At 40.3% G+C, this 24,075-nt stretch overlaps 1 protein-coding gene across 2 annotated transcripts; it reads right to left on the reverse strand.

Moving 5' to 3' along the window:
• Window positions 1-4,703: 4,703 nt before the first annotated feature.
• Window positions 4,704-23,159, reverse strand: cdc42 (cell division cycle 42). 2 transcript variants are annotated; one of them, XM_034700704.1, is made up of 6 exons: window positions 23,031-23,159; window positions 16,786-16,926; window positions 15,615-15,687; window positions 15,417-15,526; window positions 14,944-15,141; window positions 4,704-6,569 (listed from the first exon to the last, which is right to left on the reverse strand). In XM_034700704.1, the coding sequence occupies exons 2-6, from the start codon at window positions 16,888-16,890 to the stop codon at window positions 6,480-6,482; spliced, it is 576 nt and encodes a 191-aa protein (XP_034556595.1). In that variant the 5' UTR covers window positions 16,891-16,926; window positions 23,031-23,159; the 3' UTR covers window positions 4,704-6,479. The 2 variants fall into 2 exon arrangements, with proteins under 2 accessions (XP_034556595.1, XP_034556674.1); XM_034700783.1 differs by lacking the exon at window positions 4,704-6,569 and adding an exon at window positions 8,582-11,873.
• Window positions 23,160-24,075: the final 916 nt, after the last annotated feature.

The raw sequence follows: 24,075 nt of genomic DNA on the forward strand, positions 1-24,075 counted from the left end.
TCCAGATTATGGCAAAACCAGATTATTTCATAGTTTTGATGTCTTCAGTATTAATCTAAAATGTGGAAAATATTTAGAACAAATAAAAACCATTGAATGAGAAGGTGTGTCCAAACTTTTGACTGGTAGTGTATATAACTCGTAAAAAAATTGCACTTTCTGTGTTGTTGTATAAAATACAAATTTTTTCACAAGTTTACACAGTGATGTAAAAGCAAAACAGAGATCAGGACACCTCTTGAGTCATACTGAAGCTAAGAGTTATCTCCCTACATGATTTACCATCTGGCAGAGTTCAAATGAAGATGAATTCCTCTTCATTTTCTTTTCCTGCAGCTCCTCCTCATACCTGCCAGAGAGCATTCAGATAAGGCAGAATGGGCCAAACCTGCACCTCTACAGCACGGCCAACATTTACATGAAACCACATGGTGTTCGGTGCATTGGCAGGAGCTGTGGACCCTGGAATAGCAGAGCCTATCAGAGGTTCGGGACCTGCACTGCTAAGCAGGTTGTGTCTCCGCTGCAGCAAGCACTACAGATTTATTCCCATGCACGCCCACAAAGAGAGCAGGTGTGCCCTCGTGTGTGGAACTGAGATGTCTAAACACTGATTTACTGTTGAGCTCAGATTAACTGTTAAATCAAAAATGTGTTCCTTATTACAAGTCGGTATCTTTGCGGATCATCATGAAATCATCATATAAAAGTGTCTGCAGCACACACACACACACGTACACACGTACACACACACACACACACACACACACACACACTTACCAACTCTCTGCCAGCATCGTGTTTGTTTCAGGTGAGCGTAGCTGTGACATCCTCACCTCCGCCTGCTCGCCCGACCCAGCAGAGATGCTCAGCCCCAGCTTGATGCTGATTGGACGACCCGGGACAGCAAAACATTTAGACTCCTTTGTCAAACATGATGAAGACCAACGAGGGCCAGGTGGTGTCCTTCTGCATCTGTGTGTGGACGTAAAAGGCTGAGGATTTCGTGTGTGTGTGTGTGTGTGTGTGTGTGTGTGTGTGTGTGTGTGTGTGTGTGTGTGTGTGTGTGTACCAATATTTCAGCAAAGAGGAATGCCCTCCGTTCAGCCCGTGTGATAATTAATGGCTGTCAGCATCTCTTTAGCAGAAGAAGGCGCTGACAGACAGCACTCCAGAAACGCAGGGAATGTGTGAACGCCTCAGAGGGATGGATGAGGGCAGGGCTGGAATGGGAGGCAGCGGAGGGGGGGGTGCAGTTTTACTGTCTGTGGCAGATGATCCAGGTCACAGAACCTGGGAGATCACCCTCATTCGCTGTCATATGAGGAATTCCTGAACATCTGTGTAAGTTGAGTGAAAGTGATACTGATCTCTCAACGCCAACATCTCAGCAGAAGATAGATACTGTATGTGAGTGTGTGTGTGTGTGTGTGTGTTAATATAAATAGTGATGTTAGGACAACGCATTGATTCCAACTTAACACATAGAAAAACTACTTTTAGTTTCTGTCATTTTTTCATATCAAATGTCTGACAAAAGTCTCAAACCCATTAGACGTAGAGATAACTCATATTTGAAGAAGAATATCTACCAAGTGTCAGAGTGCACACTGGGACAAATGCATATATTATTGTTGATCAAAACAGAATTTGATGGTTTGAAAATCATTGAAACTTTTTATTTAGCTTTAAATGGTGCAAAGACATAAAATGTTGAAACTGAAATGTCATCAGTTTATGAAAATGTTGCAAAAAAAAAGTTGATTATTTTATTATTACTTTCATAAAGGCTGGGACAGGGCATGTTAACCATTGTGTTGAATCTCCTCTCTGCAAGCATTCAGGAACCGAGGAGACCAGTTTCTGGAGCTTTGACAGTGAAGCGTTGTACCATCCCTACCTGATTCACGACTTCATCTGATCCACATTTCAGGGTCTACTTTGTTATATTATTTGTTTATGAAGCCCCAAATATTTTCAGTGAGTGAGTAGTCAGGACTAACGCAATGCAAGTTTAGTATCCTGACACAGAGGAACAAACACACGGCCACAGGAATCAGTTGTATGCAGATGATTTAGTTATACTATATGCCGCTTGCCCATGTTAAGGTATAACTGACCTTCAAACTTCAGTTCATATATCACAATAAGTTAATTTCATACAATAAAACAATTGAATCAAATAAATCACCCTTTGTATATTCTACTTTCTATATATGTGTCACTAGAGGTGACAGTTTTTACAGTGGCTGCTCCCACACTGTGGAACAGTCTGCCTCTGAATATCAGGACCGCACCGACCACTGAGAGTTTAAAGCTCTGCTTAAAACACAACTCTTTGTGTTGGCTTTTAATACCTGTTGAGTAAGACATCCCAACATTTTATTTAGCTTGTATTTATTGTGGCTGTTTTGTTGTGTTATCTATTGTGTTTTTAATATTTCTTGTTTTTAACTAATATTTGCTTTTATTGATGTTGTGTTTTTACGCTTGAACAGCACTTTGGTCAACAGCGGTTGTTTTAAAATGTGCTATATAAATAAACTTTAACTTGACTTGAATTGACTTCCCAATATCTTGGAAATATGGCTTTTTAAATTATCACCATTCAATTCATACTTTCCTTTCGTAGAGACAGTTAACACTTCATTTCACACCTTTTCACCTGTTAATACATGCACCACACTCCCGACTGCTTGAGATAAATTCTGTTCATTTACTTTACCACCATTTTTCATACCACTGCAGTCTTAAGTTTGTTCTAACATCAAAGTAACCGTAGTAGATGAGAAGTCGACAGTGAAGTGTGGCCACTGTGTTTGATCTCCTCTTTTCCAAGTTATTGCTGTCTTAAAACTAGAAGTTTCACAAATGTGTTGCATCTTATATATTTTACCTTATTGTGTCTCACCACACTCCTTTCATATCTCATGTCTTACTCCTGTAATGTCCTCACGGGTAATTTCATTTCATTTTGTTGTATGAGCCTCCGATCAGCCCTCAACTTAAGGGGGCTACAGTTTTTGAGTCGACAGCACCCCTTGCTGGCTGGACATGCAATAGCAGGCCCATCAATCAGGCTGTGACGGAGTACCAACATCCAATGGAATACATGTTGTGGTCCTGCATTGCTCATTAGATGTGACCCACCACTTTGGTATGTCATTGGGTCACACTTACAGGATAGAAAGTAAGTTAATAATTTGACTCCATCAATGTGCTGCTTTTCCTATAAATCAAAGATGTGGACAGGATGTCAGAGGGTGAGACATAAGGGACTTCTCCGTCGAAAGAGTTCTAATGGCCCTGTCACACCTTGATGACTTAGCCAGCGTTTTCCCGATGCATCAAAATGCCTCTATAACGCCGAATTATCTATGTTTTTTTTCAATTTGAGGCATATACGTAACATATTCATAACTTATGCCCAACTACAGTCCACTTAACGCCAACCAAGTGTATAAAAAGGCTGCAGCTTGTTAATGACGATGTATACGTTTTGAAATGAGATGCACTTCATTGGTGATTAAAAAACGTGTGTTATTAAAAACTCTGCAGTCTCTCTTTGTAAGAACATGATGAGCCGTGGAGAGTGTCAGAGGAGTGAAACCAGCAGGAACACAGCCTCTGGTCTTAACAAGAAGTTACACTTATTGACTGCAGTGCTTTCAAAAACGAAACATTTTGAACTTCATTTAATTCACGCAGACACAGCTCTACGTGTGTGAACGTGTGTCAATGATCGCTTAACTTACCTACAACTTATGGCCGGCATATGATCTGTACGCCGCATTGGGCGAAACATTTTGTGACTTACAGTACTACGACGTATAAGAGCGCGCTCTAAACCCTCCTATTATCCTAGGGGTCAATTGGACCCCATTCAATGTTTAACGTCTCTAAATTAATGACTAACATCATTTTTTTAGGTTCATATTGTTACTGAATTTTCCTAATTTCATGGGGACAACTGGGAAAATTAAAATGTTGATATGTTCCAATTTTCTAAAAAAAAAAAAAAAAGTATGCATCTTCTGTCAATTTGACCCCAGGCTGTTTTAGCTGTAAATAACATAAGAAATATCAACATTTTACACACATTTTTTTTGGATGATATTGAGGTCACAATAACCACAAACACTTCCGCATGTGACTGCAGGAGCTGGGATCAAACCGGCAGCCTTTAGATTGAGATATATTATTTCCATCACCATGTCTCTAAAGACATTCAATGATGTGTCCTGTGTCAGACGTTTTGATAACATAGAGATAAGGCAGGGCCGACGAGAGCATGACAAACTCGCAGCAGTTTGATGTTCTGTTTTACAAATAAAGTCCTTCTGAATGTTTTAAATTGTGTTTATGCTTAAACTATATTTTATTTAAAGGGCTATTTAGGTAGGTAACAAAGAAACATAAAGTACCTGACATACAAACCGAGGAAACAATCTGTTTCTGGAGGTTTAAAATTGCTGGGGTCAAATTGACCCCAAGGATAAAAGATGTTAGTAAATTTGAGGGTAACAGGAGGGTTAACTTAGACAAAACTTACCTATAATGTATACGACGTACGCCAGCGTACTCGCCATTTTTTTTTATACACTGGCTAAATCATCAAGGTGAGACAGGGTCATAACACACAGAGATTATTTCACGGTCAGAATAAGAACAAACTACAAAAAAGAAAAGTGAGAGAAAACTGGTAAAGGCAATTAAGGTATAAGTTTAATATTTTTGAAAAGAATGCATATACAAAGAACAAAGACTTTAGACAAAGCATTTGGTTTTGCACCAAAACAACAACAGGTTATAATTAATTATACTGACTTGAGCTGGACATCAACCCAACTCTAATCCACCAGTCAAAGAAAAACAAAGACAAACCAATCAAATAATCTTAAACAGTATTCTGCCATTGGAGCTTTTCTTTTCTTTATTTCTTGAAACCAATCAGAGGTTTTCTTGGTATGAACTGGCAGGTAAGAGTTCAGATGAGTTCCGACCCCTAAATGCAAAAGGAGTGAAAGTAACCTTTTTTTTAATATATTTATATATATAAAATAAAAAAAACACAAACAGAAATAATGAAGAAAAAAAAAAAGATTTTGGTAAAAACACCTGGAGCCTACATCAACATCGTGTTCCAGCTTACATTATAATTACATCTGTCAAACATATTTAGAACAGAGACCAAGGCTCCGCTACACGCAGCAGTGCACAGTCTGAGCGGGTACAGCAGACCACACAGCCCTTCACTGCCTGGATTAAACACTACAGGAAGGCACCGCATTCTGACCTGGCACAGAATCCTGGTGGTAGTTCATGTTCACTGATCAGATCATTAAATATGGATCTGTCAGTGCACATTAGACTCACACAGATGTGTCTGCTGTACCCGCTCCCTGTGTACGGTGCTGACCATGTTCAGTTTCCTGCTTCACTCTTCCTTGGTCCCTGGCAACGGAGAAAGAACAGACCGCTTGTTCTGCTAACACTGTTTAGTTCCCTGCATCTAAAAGGCCAATTTCTATGGTCGACTAGCAGACCCATAACTACTGGATGCCTTAAGCTCTTCACACCAGGACCACACTCCAAACGGACTGTGGCTCTGCACTTAGAAGGTCCACACGAAGAGGATTGGATACTAGGTGGCAATGTTTACTAATTCAATGCTCCCGATGTCAGAGCGGAGTGGAGTTTGAGCCGTTTTGCCTTGACTCCAGTTCGATCCGGTCAGACCTCCACAGTTTTCTTTAGTGGTTAAGAGTGTGACTACCTGGAACGTGGGATAAACTCCTCATACTTCTTGTGTTTCAGGAGAAAGGGGGTGTTGGCAAACAAAAACAAAAGAACACTACACTGTTAAACCTTTCTTCTGGTAGTGCTGAGAAAGAGTGTAGAGATCGGACGACCAGCAGCACAAGCAGCCACCAATCAGGCAGCTCAGAGATGTTGTGGTGGGGCTCACATCCACGAGACCTTTTAGTTTAGCCGAGGACAACTAAACGGCCGGGCAGTCTAAATGTAACGAGGCCACAACAGTGACGAAACCAAAATCTATCAGAAGCTGGACAGAATGAGTTTTACTTGGGTGTAAGCTTGGTATAAAGATCTCCGAGGATCTGGATCACTGAGGGATCTGCTGCTCAACCCGGAGCCCACGGTAGCCAGGTTCTGTTAGTCTTCTGTCCCAAACTCAGACTCGAGGGTGAAGCTTCTTATTATTGCAGACAATTATCTAAAACTTGGTCGGTTGTTTTCTTCCTAGTCTTCCATGCGGAGGACGCTGCTGTCAACCAGCCTTAGTAGAGCAAAGGAGAGGGGTGTGTGGGGGTGTCTGTATGTGCATGTGTGTGCGTGTGTGTGTGCATGTGTGTGTGTGTATGTGTGTGTGTGTGTGTGTGTGTGTGTGTGTTGAGCATGTACTTAAGATGTATGTTTGTGTTGTGTTGTGTGAGCATTGAAAAGGTAGGAACCTCTCATAGCAGCACACATTTGCGTTTCTTCTTGGGCTCAGGGGGCTCCAATGCAGCCAATATCGCCTCATCAAACACATTCTTTAGGCCTTTCTGTAAACACAAGCACACAGACACAGGCTCAATGAGGGGGCAACACAAACACAAACAGTGCAAATCAAAGAGGTAAAAGAGGAGGAACAAAACTGCTTCAACAGAGGGAAAATAACTGGGAGGAAACAGAAAATCATTTAGTGCAGTATCAGGTAAAGGCTGGACGTGAGAGTGCTGCTGGGAAAAAAAAAACATTTATCAGGACATCAATCAGGTCTGAAAACTTAACAAGTTTCCATTAAAAGAAGTTCTTGAGTTTGGATTGAGTGAGTCAGATTAAAGGCTGATTTATACTTCTGCGTCGCCCCTACGCAGCAGTGGTCAACGCAGATATGAGCACCACATACTTCTGCGTCGTTGTGTCCGTGTCGCGCAGCAATTCTCCGCCGATGCGGTTGGGGGCAGTGTGGTCTCTCTGTTATACCCCTTTTCGACCAAGGCAGTTTCAGGGCCGGTTCCAGAGCGGCTCCAACTCTTTGCTGGTCTAGAACCACATACATACACACATAGAAACCACATACCACAAACCGCTTATGTCAGGGATGAGGGGCGGGGTCGCCGTGATCAAAAACACAACCAAGCGTGTTTCCGCCATTGTCCTGCAGCGAAAAAATAAAAAGGACTAATGGATTCCAAGGCAAAGCAGAGGAGACAAGCTGCCATTGTCCGCCATCGTTGTTGTTGTGAGGGAAAGTTTGCGTTAGTGCTGCTGGGAAAAGCAGTCACGTAATTCTGACGTCATGTCGCGCCTCTTCCACGGGCTCGAGCGTGGCTGGAAAAAAAACGGTTGCCGTGTTGGTTTTCACGAGTTCAACAAGCTCTGAACCAACGGGAGCACCAGCCCGGAAATACAACCCGGTTTGTGTTGGTCAAAAAGAGGTATTTGATAAGCCTGCTTCCGGCCCCGCTATGTTAATCTAAAGCTGATACATGTTGCTGTTTATCATACAGACATGATCACATGAAGAATAGAGAGGAGGAGATGAAATACACGGCCGATGAGCGGGGATCCCCAAAGTGGTGTAAAAGCGGGAAATACAATGCCGCTGAGCCTGCTGTGGGCGGACAGGATACAGGAGAGCAAGACTGAACACACTTGTGAAGAAGGCCAGCTCAGTCCTGGACCCTGTGGAGGTAGTGGCTGAAAGGAGGATTATGGCCAATCTGTCATCTTTGATGTACATTTCTTTTTTAGATATATATTCTGATAGATTAGATATATATTGACAAAGAGTGGTCTAGACCTCCTATGTTTGTAAAAGCGTCTTGAGATAATGTTTGTTGTGGTTTGGCGCTATACAAATAAAGATTTATTGATTGATTGATTGAGCGGATCGATCCTAGGGCTTGCGGTCCACGTCGATTCTACGGGTAGTTACATTTTGGAGGAGGTGCACGTCAGCTACGTGCGATGGCCTCTGCGTAAGTATGGGAGCTATGCGAACCTCCTGCTTAGGCTACGCCGTTGATTCGAAGCAGAAGTATAAATCAGCCTTAAGTGTGAACAACACAAACACATGCAGGTTTGGTGAAGGTGCAGCTGAACTGTGAAAACTCAAATCAAAGGCAAGTCACAAAAGAAAGTGGAGGAAAATAAGAGCATCACCCCGTGTGCAACAACATAGAACAGAAAGGGAACTGTAGCGCTTTCATTCCACATCACCACTCTCTCTTCACTTCATTAGAACAAAATCAACGCACTAACTTTGAGAGATCATCCAGCTACAACAGGAAGAGAATTTAAATTCATTCATTAAATGAATGAATCCAACCAAACAACCCGTAATAACCCTCAGCCTCAGTGATAAATCTCTCCTCTTGTTTGTTTTTGCTCCACAGCAGAGCAGCTTACACTCTGAGCTTGGTCATGTGGAGTAATAAGAGCTGCTCTGACACAGAGCTGCTCTGTACAGGAACCAGTAAAGCCCCTCAGCGGGTCTTAGCTCCGTCGATTAGCCCCCATGTATTGTTCTCTGACAAACACTAGGAAAAGAAGGGAGCCAGAGAGGAGAGCAAGTTCATTTATCTTTTATTCTTTAATTTCACATGTAATTTCACACAATTATAGCTTTTCATTATCTGGACTTCAACACAACATGAAATGCACCACTGATAACAGCACGAGGGTCATATATAGAGAGTGTGGGATCAAATGAAGGTGTAAAAGTCCTTTTTTTTCGAACTGTAGGGTGAGGATTCTTTATAAACTGCATCAATCATCCGCCCTAAAAGAAATCAGTCTTGTAGTTCTGCAGTCAAGATGGCCGAACACTCCCTATATATGAATTCAGTGCTTCAAACCCTGGATAGAAACATCGTGAGACTCCAGTTTGTGTTTATCAGGCATCAATAGTAGTAGAAAAAATAGGCATTAGAAATGGAAGCTCTGTTTAGTGTTGAAATAAATCTCAGCAAAGTGAGGCAGTCCAAACCCTCTCCACAGGGACCAGTACTACAGGACTACAGAGAGGAAGGACTTCGTGACTGAACAAACAAAGAATTACAGACTACATCCTCTGAGAGAGACCGTTCTGCTGTCGGCCCACAGCCGTATTAACGTTGTGTAAATTAAGATTTTTAACTAAGCTGACGTAGCCAGAGATGCCAAAGATACACTGAAGCACCAGAACGGTTAAATACTAGAATCTTAAAACTCAGTGTTTCTGAAGTGGGGTTGGGTGTTTTAAATCACTAGTGCGAGCCACAACGGATGCCGGCCAGCTCGGGCCCTTTAACGAGAAACTGCAGGGAGAAACAGCACGCAAGCTAGGTTACAGTTTCTGCAGACGGGGTCAGTCCTGACCAAGCGGCAAACTCCGGTCTCAAACGATGAAGCCAATGCGGAAGTGCTATAAACTGCAATACATCGAAAATCCGCTTGAGGCTGGCTGCAGAAACACCGGAAACCACATAGATATGAATGGGAAAAAGACGATCTTTGCAGCATTAATAAACATGTTTACAGCCTGGTTCAAAAAACGGCTTGGCCCTACAACGCTAATCTCTCTATCGGCACACACTGTACGGGGGGTGAATTTTTTTCTAACGTGACGGTTCAGAAGATATTAAGATTACCAGTTTTGCCCAAATAAGGACATGACTGACGTGACTCCCGGTCGGGAACACACAACCATTGGCTAAGAGGCTCACACTACGTTACACTCTGCCTAGTTGACTTCCGCATTACCAATATGGCTGCTGCCGTCGATTTGCTTCCAAACAGCTCTCAGGAACAGATGGGTGACGTCACGGATACTACGTCCATATTTTATACAGTCTATGGTCCTGAAACATGATTTAGCTCATTTTGAAAGATCTCGATTCGAAAGACGCAACACAAACGTGCTCCTCCACCTGCAGCACACTGATCAGCTGTTCAAGTCCACAGCTTCAAAGAGACAAAAATACAACCAAATTAAATAATGAGTGATTCTGACGTGGACACCTTTATGAGCAGATTCAATGCGCCGGAGGGAAAAATGGAGAAACTTCAGAGCTAAACTGGAGAGCAGACGAGATCCAGACTTACCATGTGGTGCAGGTGTGTTAACTGCGAGCTAATGCTGACGAACCGAGAAAACTACTCCCTGTCACGAGTGAGACTTGGTAACAACAGTACTTCTGGACTTTTGGGACTAAAGATAAACCAGTGGATCAAACAGGGCTGCAGACTGTGACACTCATCAACCAGAGTCCACTACAGAACTGAACGCTGAAGTTTGTTTCTGACTTTCTTCAATGTTCAGGAGTTAAATCAGAAAACCAGAAAAGCCGAATGGAGGTTCGTCTTCAAAGTAAGTGTTCGGCTCTCGCTGTTTTTTTATTGCACTGTGACACAACCCATGATCTGCACAACATGTGTACATGTTGAAGATACACTGTGTGAGGTGCTGAAGGGGAAGACTGAGCTGATATAACAGACACTATACACGTCACTGTGTCCGCCAGGTGATTTGAGGTGTTTCCTGCTTCACATGACACAAAACTGAGATACAAAAATGTCAAAATTAACAATATGTCAGTGAAGTACAGTAAAGATCTGGTTAGCTGATCAGTGTGCTGCAGGCGGAATAGTAAGTCTGTGTTGTGTCTGAAAATAGTGCACAAAAACAAACTAGGGGTGGGCAACAATTTTTCAAAGATTCAAATGTTCGTTCACTTTGTAAAAATTGAAGAGTTACTTTGAATATTTTCTCATTTACATAGCTTTTTCCGGTGCCTGGTTGTAATACGGTATTCCCGCGCAACGGTGGCTACAGAGCGTCTGAAAACTGTTTAATAACTGCCTTAGCAAACAGAAGAAGAAGAATGCTAACTGCATTATATAGCAAAAGAAGAAGAACACATTAGAGACAGATGCTGCAATTTTCTCCGTTTCTGAATCTCACACTACTACACACGTTTCCAGAGACTGAGTATGGCTGTAAAATGTAAACATAAACGCCACGCTGCTTCACAGAAACACCGACATAAATTTTGCTGAATCACATGACCCCGTCTGCAGAAACCGTAGCCTAGCTTGCGTGCTGTTTCTCCCTGCAGTTCCTCATTAAAGGGGCCGAGCTGAGCAGCATCCGTTGGGGCTCCTAGTGATTTAAAACTCATACAACCCCTCTTCAAAAACACTGAAATATCCCTTTAACACCCAGGTCAGAACGTTTTCTACCTCTGTGAGGGAGCAACATTTACTTTCCTCCTGCAGAGGGAAAACACTTTGTATATTTAACTTTGGATGACAACATCTCTGCATTGCTTTTTTTAACGCTGTCTTTACCTGATTCTACCATCCTCCTCCTTTAGCCCATTACTGGAGGCTTCATTAAATAAACCATATAATCTGTAACAATGGTGTTGTCACAGGTTTATTAACCCTTGATACATTTCCTCATAACGCCTACAGGAGTATTCTGAAGACGTGGATTAATGCACTAACCTGACCAAGTGTCAGAACTTAAAGGTTAGAAAAGGCATCAAGTTAAAGTCAGTGATGGTCAGAAAATCATCAAACCAGTAAAGAAGGCCAAGAAACAAAGAGCAGTTGTAGTAGTTTGTCAGGACCGAGGTTAGAAGCCAACTCATGTATTGTTAGATGAGATTGAGTTTGGTATAGATTTCAAAAGCAGCACATTTAAAGATAGAGAGAGTAAGGACAGGAAGTAAATAAATGAATAATGTGGATCAGCCAGGGAGGGGTTTAGAGTGTTGGCACATCGTTCAAAATAAACAGCACTTCCTCTTTCTCTGTGTCTCAGGCGGCTCGAGGGCAGCTAGGATAGCTTCGTCAAATACATTCTTCAGCCCTCGCTACAAGGACAGGAGAGGGGAGAGAACAACAGCACAGTTAGCAAAGCACACACAGAGAGAGACGATGGGAGAGGAGCAGCACAGGACCATGGCAGAATCTGAGATATGCTTAAAACAGAGGTGTGAGCGGTACAGTGACACAGTGTGAAGAAGAAGAAGAAGAAGAAGAAGCATGGTACAATGGCAGAGTAGAAGAGATAGAGCATGGACTGAGAGAGAGACGCCTAACAGTTAAAAGTTAGGTGTGTACAAACTGCTGAGATCCCTGACGGGAAACAGGAAATGACATCAGCAGCAGGGAGGAAGGAAGGAGCTGAGCAGGGGAGGTGGGGGCTACACCTCAGCTCCATCAACACTATTGTTCTCTGGCTAAGAGGCAGAGCTCATCTGTTCTCTTCTCAGTCCTGTTCCCTCCACTCTCTTCCTCCTTCATTCATATTATGTGATCCATATGAAGGACTCAACAAGAGAGATACACTGTGACGGATGTTTTACAACCAACTGTGTGAACAAGCTCCTTCAAATCAAAACTAAAAAGTGGAAACTATAATCACTGATGTCTATTTCCCATCATATTTGAACGTTTCCAAAGATACATTATTAGTATCTTGGATCACGCACTCGCTGACTCAGGTCCTGTCACCACCATCACCCATCTTTCAAATGACAAAAATCTGTCTAAAACTTCACCAACAGCCAAACTGTGATATTAATCATTGAATATTAATGTCTGAAAATATGTGTTTACAAATTAAAGTAAGTATTCATCGTAGTTAAACTACACGTCTCAACTTATTCACTAAGAAGCAGGACACTAATCCCAATACGAGGCCCAAGGTCCACTCTAGCGGTGCAACCGTACAAACATAATTTAGTTTGGGTTTGGGTTTGGGGGTTTGAGATCTCAGTTTCGTGCATTTTCAGTTCAGAAAGACAACTAATTAAATTTTTTTTACAACTTTAAGAAAGCTTGCGGATAGTCTAAAGCAGTGGTTCTTAAACTTTTCAGCCCATGACCCCCGAAATACAGATACCAAAGATTTGCAACCCCCACTGTCCCTCAAAGTGATTTAATTTGGCTTCATTTAGCTGGTCTTCAGAAAATGACCCTTCCTATATGATCATGTGGCTGTGTTGTCCTGTGCGGTTATGAATTAATCTGCTGCTACTGATGCTTTTGATAATTAACTGTTCACTAACCCTAAACTTAGGAGTCATCTGGCAAAAAGAAAGGCAGAAAACTCATTACATTTTCTATTTTCAAGGTTTTATTTCAAATGTAGCTACTATTTCTGCCGAATTTGTTTTACTATAATGGGTAAAATTCACTTTTTTGAGAAAACTTATTCTGGAAGACATCTCACGACCCCCCCATTTGTGTCTTGCGACACCCCAGGGGGTCCCAACCAGGGGTGCATCTCGCTCGGCTGGCAGTGGAGCTTTCAGCAGTGTGACTGCCCCCTGGTGGCTGGCTGCAGTATAGGCCAAAAAATCTGACTTTAAAAAATAAATACACATCGTACGAATGTTTCTCACATCCGTATGCTGTGATGATATGTAGTTAGTATTTGACTGTTTTGTGTCCATGTCCTCTTTTTTCTGAAAAGTTTATTTTTCGTTAGTTATTAGAGTTTAAAAAACAGGGTTTTACTTCCGGGTTTGCTTTGATTCACAGCCGACGTAGAGGAAAACTTCAAAGGACACACAGCGTCTTGTGATGTTACGCTGTAGGGCAGAGCTCGTTACAGTGGCTTCACAGGCTCTGGCTGCACAATGGCGGCGCCCAGGAGCGGGATTTTTTGGCTTCAGAACTGTGAACCGTGAACGGGAAGAGGCGGAGCAATGCTGTCCATTTTTATTTACAGTCTATGGTCCCGACCCACACTTTGGGAACCCCTGGTCTAAAGTGCAGCTCAACAGCTCAATTTTCTTAACATACTAAATGAAACAAAATAAAAAAAACTTAAATTGGAAAAATAAAATGAAAAAAACTGTAATAACTCAGGATCAAAATGAACTGTTAAGTGCAAAATGCATTCAGTTCAGTGGGTATGTTTCAGAGCTCCTAATGGGTAAATATTTGCACCAAAGTAGTCACGTCGTTATTTAATAATTATCCAATTGCTCCGATGATTATCAGTATTACTTTATTTATTATTTACTAATTCTCCGTCCTCTTCTCAAACGTTCCCTGTTTCCAAAGTTTCTTAACACTAGCTGCATAATTTGAAAAAATACTCCAATTCAAGATGTGTCTCACAGCAGTCATCTTTACATTGTTGGCATGCCATCAGCTCCCTACATGTTTACTTTCTGTTAGTTTTGCCGCTGTTCTTTGTCATGTGCTGTGTATAACTGTGTGAACTGTCCTTTTGCTTATGTGTTAGTTTCGAAAATCACTAATAAAAAAATAAACAAACAAATAAAAAAAAAAAAAAAAAAAGGTGGTGCATTTTTGGTGTCTCTGCAGCTTTTCTCTCCTTGTGCTGTTTGCATGTTGGAGCATTGTGAGATTTGGCTCCCACACACAAACGGGTTCTCGACCTGCCACTGTTTCCTACACTGGACATCAGCTACTCCTTGAAATCAGGTTTTAGGCATCAAGACTTTATGACAGGCTAACTAACTAAATATCAGTTTCGTTTTCTACAGCCACGCAAGACACTTGATGTGTATTTTTCCTGTAAAAGTGCTGTACTGAAACAGTTCAGTCAAACACGTGTATCTTCACAGAGCTAGTCCACACTGATTTTTTTAAAAACCTACTAAATGAAACCCAAACTGATCACTGAATAACACCTACACATCAAAAGGCAGACTGCTCAATGTAACCAGGGAACACTTTGATCTGAACCAAGTGTATAAAAGAGTCTGATTACACAAGAGTATCAACAAAACTCAGCTCGTGAGTCAGAACAGAAACCGAAACCAAACAGACTCAATCAACCGTGTGTGCACAGTCTACGGGTTTGACTTGTTCCTCTTTCCTCCTGTTTCTTAGTTCTTGCCATTAAGGTGTAAATAAGTGTCTATGTGTGTTACTGCACGGTGCATGTGTGTGTGTATTTACCTGTGTGAGGGCTGAGCACTCCACATATTTCACAGCCTTGAGGTCTCTCGCCAGCTTCTCGGCTGTCTCCGGAGTGATGGGCTTTTGCTTGTTCTTGGCCAGCTTCTCTATAGTGGATGGGTCGTCCCGCAAGTCAATCTGAGTCCCGACTAAAAGGAAGGGGGTCTTTGGACAGTGGTGGGTGATCTCTGGAACCCACTGAATGAAGAAACACAGAGTAGAGCAACAGTTAATGCAATGCATCATCAGTAAAAGCCCATCCTGAGTGAGCAGGAAACACGCATGGTGTTTCAGTTCAAAGTAGGATGTGACATTGAGTGTTTACGGATGCTGAAAATGACGAATCAAATGTACATCACATTATGGGATCATGTTTGTTAGGTTTAAATATCAATGAAGGGAGGATTGTTATTTAAAATATGTAAAAGAAAACACACAATTCAAAAAAGAGAAAGTAAGAGGTCTAAACTTGCCTTTTCTTTGACGTTTTCAAAAGAGGAGGGGGACACAACGGAGAAACAGACGAGGAAGACATCTGTCTGGGGATAACTCAGAGGTCGTAACCTGTCGTAGTCTTCCTGACCTGGAGAGACAACACATTAGCGTTTAACACACAGCCGTACCATCAAGCAACCATCAGTGAGGTGAATGAAAGGAATAAGAAGACATACCCGCTGTGTCAAACAAGCCCAGGGTGTACGGCTCTCCTCCAATCATTACAGTTACAGCATAGTTATCAAACACCTGGAGAAAGAAACACAGAACATTTCATTACACACGTTGTGACAATGACACACCATTTAAACGGTATTAAACTGACTAGAGTCATGCATAAGATTTGAGCTGAGACCTATTCTGTGGTTGCAGATTTAACTTTAATCATATCACAGGAAGATTTTGCAAAATAGGGCTGAGTTTCATTATTTTTGTTATTTTCTACATGTTTACAGGACAAAAAGTGATCAGGCTCTAGGGGTGTAACGATTCATCTACTACATCAATCTATGCTCGGCAAGTTGGCCTTCTGGACGACATATATCGATCTAACATCGTTTAAAAAGGTAATACATCGATTGTATCGTTACTAGGAAATAACGCATCGGATTTAAGCACGGCAGACTTTATATGGATGTGGTTTTTTTGCAATTTTAATGATAAAGACGTTAAACGTTACTCAATTCAGGCTGCCTGTCTGTGACCTCATCGCCACGCGCCAGCAGACAACAAAACACAGCATAGCGTGGCGAAGGAGAAGCCGACGAGTGAGAAATTATCAAGCCACCATTGCGGTCCAGTGTGTGGAAACACTTCGGCTTTTGCAAAGACGGAGATGTTCTAAATGAGTCGCTTGCTGTTTGTAGAATATGTAAAGGTAAAGTACCACGGCAACACAACAAATCTATCCAACCACCTACTAAGGCGCCATGGGATTTCACACAACGTTTATATCCATAATTGGATATATAACCTGATTCCCTTACAAGAAACAACAGGAATCTAGGACTGGCCAGTATCAAGGTATTTATTTCACAGTCACACTGGTTGAATTTTTGGCTAAAAAGTTACTGAATCGATTCAGATCGTATTGTTCTAAATGAACCAATATCGCCCTTTAATCGTATCAGCAACCGCTGAAAAGAATCGTTACACCCCTATCTGGTTCTGTAATAAAGAAAGTATTTTCATGTATAGTCTTCCTGTACAATATAACCTTTAATGAGGATCATAAGACTTTAAAAACTAGGTCCAAAAGCAGTTTAAAACTAAACATTCCAAACTCATCATCTTAACGAAATCATACAAACATCTGGACTAAGGACTAACTACGATTGAAACACTTACCGTAGGAACATATTCCGACGGGAACTTGTTTGTGGTGTACGAGATGAGCAGGCATGTTTTACCCACAGCACCGTCCCCCACTACAACACACTTGATGGTCTGCATAGCTGCTTCTTACAGTCCTTTCTACTCATTCAAGATCTGGAACAGAAAACAGAAAGCAAAACCTGGTCAGTCAATCAGTTCACCACAAGCAGATTAATCAATAATTAATTCTTCTTCTTCTCTTTCTAATGTAAATGTCTTCATATAATCCACCCTTAATGTTTTGCTTTAAATGTGTAATGTTGTCTGAAGACAAGATGTATGATTTGATTGAATCCTTTTCTGTTTGTGGAAAAACAAAAAACAATAAAACTCTGTTTAAAAAAATAAATAAAAATGAACAATTAGTGACAGATATGACGCTCATCACTGCATCCTTGTATATTTTTAAAGCCCTTACTGGAAAGCTTCCCTCCTTCTTTGCAAACTTGGAGTTTAATAATGGTTTCTACTGGACTCGCTCTTCTGCTTGGTTAGATCTGAAATCCCCTCGAGTAGGTCAACATTCTCCATTGATGCCTCTAAATCATGACATACCCTCCAACCGTCTTTAAAGTTGATATCTATTCCCTCCTTTGCAGAGTTTAAGGCTTCGATCTCTGACCACTGTGTCTCAGGTTGTGTCTGTTTTAAAGAATCTATTGTTTTGTGAATGATTGTGTGTTTGTTTCGTTGTTTCTGATGTGATCTGGACAACATTTTTGAGAATATATAAAAGGTTTTTGAATTGATATGCATCGCCCTGTTTGCCTTTGGGACACACCACTTCTTTCTCTTTCTCAGGGCAGTGTAGGGGAAAGTGTCATTTTCATTCACATATCAAAGATAAACTGTAAAAGAAATCACACCATGACAGAAAACTCAAATCTGACCTACTTCTGAAAATGTAGGTGACCCATGCCCCGAATGCAAATGTCATTTGGTACTTGATGCGGGGATATTTAAGAAGGTAACCCTGCATGATGACTGATTAATAACCAAACTTCCCTGATCAACCACAGTGTCAACGGTTCACCGTTTCCAAGATGTCCAAACCAGATTTATAATTCCAGAGATGAGCCGACCATAAGACAAACCGCAAAAGCTCCATTTATGGTACCAATGAAAACAAAGAATGGGCCACACCGAAGTTAGAGTGTTTGGGTGGAGGACAATGAGCACAGAAAGGACAAATACCAGAAGAGGTTGAGTCATGTCCACATAACTTCCCAGAAACAGATTGAGATTCATATTCTGCCATAATTAAGAGACTTCAACTCATTCAAAATGCTGCTGCTCGTTTTAACAAGGAAAATAAACAGATCACATAACTTCTCTCCTTCAAACTCTGCTCTGAATACCTGTCTCTTTTAAATTTTTAAAACATCCTTTACTTGTTTTTAAAGCTCATGTGATCCTCCATACATCATAGATCTCCTGTCATTGTATGTTCCACCTCGATCACTGAGGTCCTCGAATGCTTCCCTTTTAAATGTTCCTCATGTGTCCCTCACAAACAGAGAGAGAGCTTTCTTTTTTTATGCCCCTAAACTTTGAACTCTCTGCCTCTGGACATTAAAACAGAGAGCTCTCTGTATGTTTTTAATTTTAAACTTAGACTTACATTTTTAATCTGGCTTTTTACTTGAAATAATCTAATTTTAGCCCTGGACTACACTATTGCCACTATAACCATTGTTTTAACATTTTTTCTTTTTATTTGTTTTTTCTCTTATTTATTTTTAATTTTCTGGTATTTATCTGATTTGATTTTATTGATTGTATTGTAATGATTTCATTTTATTATGATCATTTCTGGTATTTATCTAAATCGATTTTATTTTATTTTATCATTTTTTCTAGTATTTATCTGATTTTATTGTATTGATTCTTTGCATTGATTTTATTTTATTTTATTCTGGTATTTATCTGATTTCATTGTATTGATTTTATTTTATTTTATTCTGGTATTTATCTGATTTCATTGTATTGATTTTATTTTATTTTGGTATTTATCAGATTTTATTGTACTGATTTTATTTTATTTTGGTATTTATCGGATTTTATTGTAATGACTTTATTTTATTATTTCTGATATTTCTCTGATTTTATTTTATTGATTTGATCCTCATGATTTCATTAACTATTTTATATCCCTTTGTTTCCACTTTTACCACTTGCTGTTGTTTTCTGTCTCTGTGGTTTTTTGTGAAGCTCTTTGAGCTGCATGCTTGAATGTACGAAAGGTGATATATAAATAAGTATGCGTTGAGTTCATGACGTTCACACTGAACAGGCGGCCTAATGTCTATCAGGCTCATGCTGTAAAGCGGCTAAACAAGCCATCAGAATGACACAACACATGTTTTCTATCTCTTAATATTTCAATGAGTACTGAATGAGGATGTAGCAACTATTCTATTTAATATGATTTATAAGTGATGATGATGAGTGACGAAGACTTCTAGGAAACAAAAAGGAAACCCATCCTGTAGTGCGAGCAAACGAGGCAAAGAAGAGAAAAAGAGAGAGAGAGAATTAGCAGATGGCTTTTTAAGCTGGGTCAACTTTCGCACTGGAGGGCTTTAAGCACTGAAAAAACACCCTCACTGTAAGGGTAAGGATTTTTTGAAAAAATCAAAGAGGTGGTTTAATCATGACAGCTGCTCTGAGCTGCAAACAAACAGCATGCCACCACAAACAATCAATACTGCAGCCAGAACATCAGTCAGCAGGAGGTTATCTATCTCAATTAAACACCACTGTTCCATCTGTGGTACTGGAATCTGGACAAAGTCAAATGATCACAGCCGCACGTTATTCTTTCTTTGCTGTTTCTAACCCTGAATATGTTTAAAATGTAGTGCATGTTTGTGAGCTGTGAGACAATGCCCTATAGATAGCATGTGGACATAGACAGTATTCTCAGTGTTTCTGTGAGGTCCACTGTGTCAGTGCTAAGCCACTGCAGAGCTCTGCAGCACTGGGTGGGGGTGGGGTTGTCATTGAGGGAAGCACAGGAGGCAAAACTTAATGCACCAAATGTTACAGTGAACATGCTTTGAGAGAGGAGCAGCACACACAAGGACGTCCTGCAGGAACATGAGGAAGACTACGGTGCTGTTTATTTATCAATGAAGCTGCTCCTTCGAGTCATATTAAAGAGGCCTCTCTTTGTTCACACAGATGAACACACCAGAGTGTCTGTGTTTTGAGGATGACACACAACAGTCACTTTTTCCATTTATGTGTTGTCAAATTAATGTGTCCCTATTGAAAATCCCAGATGAAAAGCCAACAGGCATAACCTACAGGCATAACCTAATCTCTACTTTATGTGACTTTTATTTTGCAGTAAATAATTTCTTTTTCTGCTGCGTCTCTCAGAGTAAAAACTAAAACAAAAGATGTAGTTTGATGTTGGCATAAAGCAGTATTCATCATGTAGATTGTTGTGTTTATTGTTCAAGAACCTCAACCACAACTGCAACAAGTAGTTTGAGCAGGCCAAACACAGTGACCTGCTTCCTTCATCATTTCCGGTCGTATCACCTGCAGCTCCTCATGTTTCCCTCACAGACAGGAAACTACATCAAACATAAAACACTGAATTAAGTTACTCATTTATCTTGGTGTGTTGGTAAAATGGAGGTTGTATGAGTATACCACTAAAAAAAGATATAATATAGGTCTTAATGAATTTCAACAATTAACCATGAAAACGCATGAAGTGATTTGTTAAGGTCCAACTTTGATCACATCAAACAACGTTCTGCTAAACTCTAGGGATGAGCGTTTCAAGCAAGCGGCAACATCCGAGTCCAATGCGGAAGTGCAAAAAACTGCAGTTCATCAAGGGTCCGCTTGAGGCTGGCTCCGGAAGTACTGGAAACCACATACACACCAATTCAAAAAAGCCGATCTTTACGGCAGAAATAAACATGTTTACAAGCTGGTATAAAAGACCAGTGTAGTCTGAACAGCTCATTTCTCGTTTGGCTGACACTGTGAGGGAGGTTAATTTTTTTCTAACGCGGCAATTTTAAAGATATCGAGATTAGGAGCACAGCTGACTTGATTGACAGGCGAGAACACTGTAGCTGTTGGCTACAGTACGTATACGTAAAATACGTCCGTATTTTATACAGTCTATGGTGTGGAGGTGTGAAATTCAGAAACGGAGAACACTGCAGAGACTGAGAACACTGTAGCTGTTAGCTTAAAGGCTCAAAGCCCGCCTCTTTACCTCACACTGGCTCGACAGAAGTTAGGTTGAGTTCAGCATTTCAATGTGGCTCCCAATGATGATAGGCTTCAAAACAGAGCTTCAGAAACAGCCGGATTCTACATCCATTATTTTTACAAAACTATGGTCCCATCCCTACTAATGATACAAATACTATGGTTCAAATTTTTTTAAGCAAAATTATTATTTTTCAACATGCTCTCACAATGTGAAGACATGAGTTTATGATATATAAAGCACTGTGTAAATGATACAAAGTTAAACTGTTAAACCTTCTACTAAGAAGGAAAGAAGAAAATGACATAAGACAACCAAATAAGCTTTGGCATTATTTATGAATAACAAAAGCTCAACAAAAGTCCAAGTAACAAAAATATATAATCATGATAATCTTTCCTGTGTTAACCATGGGGCAATCTGTGCTGTGTCGTATTTATTAATCTGTCTGTCATACTTAACCCTGCCAATAAAACATTTGCAGTGTGGCTTTCATTCAGAAAGATTTGCTTCTAGGAAATCTGAGAAAGTTTGGCCTGAGGCACCGAGTGAGCTAATCGTTGAGCAAGGGAAAACCCTGCCATTGTCTGGAGAGATCATTTTACTACTACAGCAAGTGAGACAACAGTGTCCACTGAAAGGAAATTACTGTAAAATTTGTGTCAGAGATTAAGTCACATACTGCTTTTAAGATCTGTTGCATTCATGTTTTCATAATGAGTAAGGCTATTTAGAGTCTACACTTTTTCTCCCATGTATTCTGAATTTGAGTCAAACTCTAAGCGTAACAGTCTAGTAATCTGAAGACCATGTGTGACTGTGGTTTGCTGCAGCTGCAATAATGCTGCCAGACTTAATCCACACATTTGTGTTTGTAGGCCAACAAGCACTCTGAGGGCCAGCCAGCTTAAAGACGAGCACTGACAACAATATAAACTCAGTGAGATGTTACCATGTCCACCTATTTCAGATCATCTTTGTTAGGCATTCATCATCTAATAAGAAGAACCATCAGCTCTGGGGACTGTGAAGTTAGATCATCACAATGTCATTCAAAGCTTCACATCAGATTTGATAACAACCCTCACAGGTTTGTCACAGCTTCCTTTCAGACTCATCCTGCACACTCAGGTTTACACAAAAGCTTCAACCTAGAGGAATCCTTCAACATGAGGACCTTTAAGACTTAAACTAAACTGCAGTAAAGGTGTTTATCACAACCTTTTACGATGCAACCTTTATATTTTCATGTCCTCTCAATCACTAACACTCGTACACATGTGACCAAGAGAGATGCAAACATTATGTGTCTATCATCCTGTGCCTGTAATGATCACAAACCACGTTAGAGAAACATCACACCACAGAAATGACGACCACTGAGAGCTCTGGAGCATTGGCCTCAGCTTCGGCTGTGTTTCGGCCACATCCCCGGCCTCAGTCTGGCCTCATTTCCTGCCGGCTGGTGGAACTACACATATTGTAAAACGTGGATCGTCCTTAATTTAACACAGTCAGCATGTCGAGATCTTCTTAACACTATATAACTACATTTTAAAGACCTTCTTTACACTGGAAACCACTAAGCTAGCATTCTTGATCGGTAAAATATGCCTCTTATCAAGTTCCCCAAAAGCTAGCCGCTCGATGCAACATTTATAACGCGTATATTTTTCTACCTACACACTCTGTTTGAAGCAAATGCAATTCTTAAAACCAGAATACTGATAAAACAAATGATATCAAGGTGAAATGTTTGTAAAAGGTTTAGTTGCTCGCCGTCACAGTGGTCAGCTAGCTTTGCTAACCTTGCCAATAGGCTTGCTAGCTAACTGGTTGAGCTAAATAGGAAGCATAAAATAAAAGAAAACAAGAAATAATATCACAGGCTTGAAGTATATATGATAGTGAATATGTTAAAATGTAAAAGCAGCCACAGTTTTATTACATTAGGATAGAAAAGATGTATTTTCCGTACCGTTTCCACTGTTTGTGTCTCTATGCCGGGCGTTGGCAGCTCCGCGCTAGGGGCTTCCCAGTCAACAGAACAGGGGCACGTTGCGTGCGTACTCAACCACTACGTCATTACGTTGAGCAATTTCAATACAACTTGTCTCTCTAAGTGAGGATTTTCAGACCACACCAAAAGCCAATATTAAATGACCCTGTATATTCAGCTTCTTTAAACCTCCTGACATGTTACGGGACAAATTGACCCGTCTATTTTAAGCAATATATGCCTTCCAAACCAGCTAAATGCAGCATAAAAATCTGGGCAGCATGTGAAAGAAGAGGTGTTGTGTTAATTTATCATCACTTCATAAAAATAAATCTAAATATAAAATAAAATAAAAAAACATCTGTCATGTAAAACTATTGTATTTATATTTAGGGCTTTCCAGTGTACATTTAAAAAAGTTTTAACACGAATTTTAATGAAAAACAAGTGAGTCATTCTCATTGAACCATGATCTGTGAGTATTAAAGAACACCATTGCACTAAATCTTGATTTAAATGGTTAGTAATGGAGTTAAAAATTTGATTTAAAAAATGTTTATTGGGATTTTTTGGGGGTTCTGACACTTTTGAATGATTGAATATGCCCTGGGTCATATTGACCCAGGAACATTATTGCTGTTCCAGAGAAACTGACATAACGGCAGGGTTAAAGTGTTTCCCAATCACTTGAAATCAAAATAATACTGAAAATATTTTCTGTTTCTCCATTCTTTCAGCAAATATATATCAGTTAAGCAAATTTTGGCAAAATGTCACAAACATAATGTTGCATCGGACTAAATCTGATTTAATGCCTCATGCAGTTATTTTTAAAATAATATTTTAACAGTATAACAGTATAGTTCAAAACAGCCCTTCCGTGCTTTAACTCACTCGTTGTAACATTATGGAAAAAAGCTAAACAAAAATTTGAAAACAATATTTTAGATTAATGCATTTGCTCTAGTTGTGTAGTCTTCAGAGCTGCAAGTTTGACCTACATAAAAAGATACAATGCAATGTG

Source organism: Notolabrus celidotus, chromosome 1 (genome assembly GCF_009762535.1).
Source record: "Notolabrus celidotus isolate fNotCel1 chromosome 1, fNotCel1.pri, whole genome shotgun sequence".
NCBI classification, from domain to species: Eukaryota; Metazoa; Chordata; class Actinopteri; order Labriformes; family Labridae; genus Notolabrus; species Notolabrus celidotus.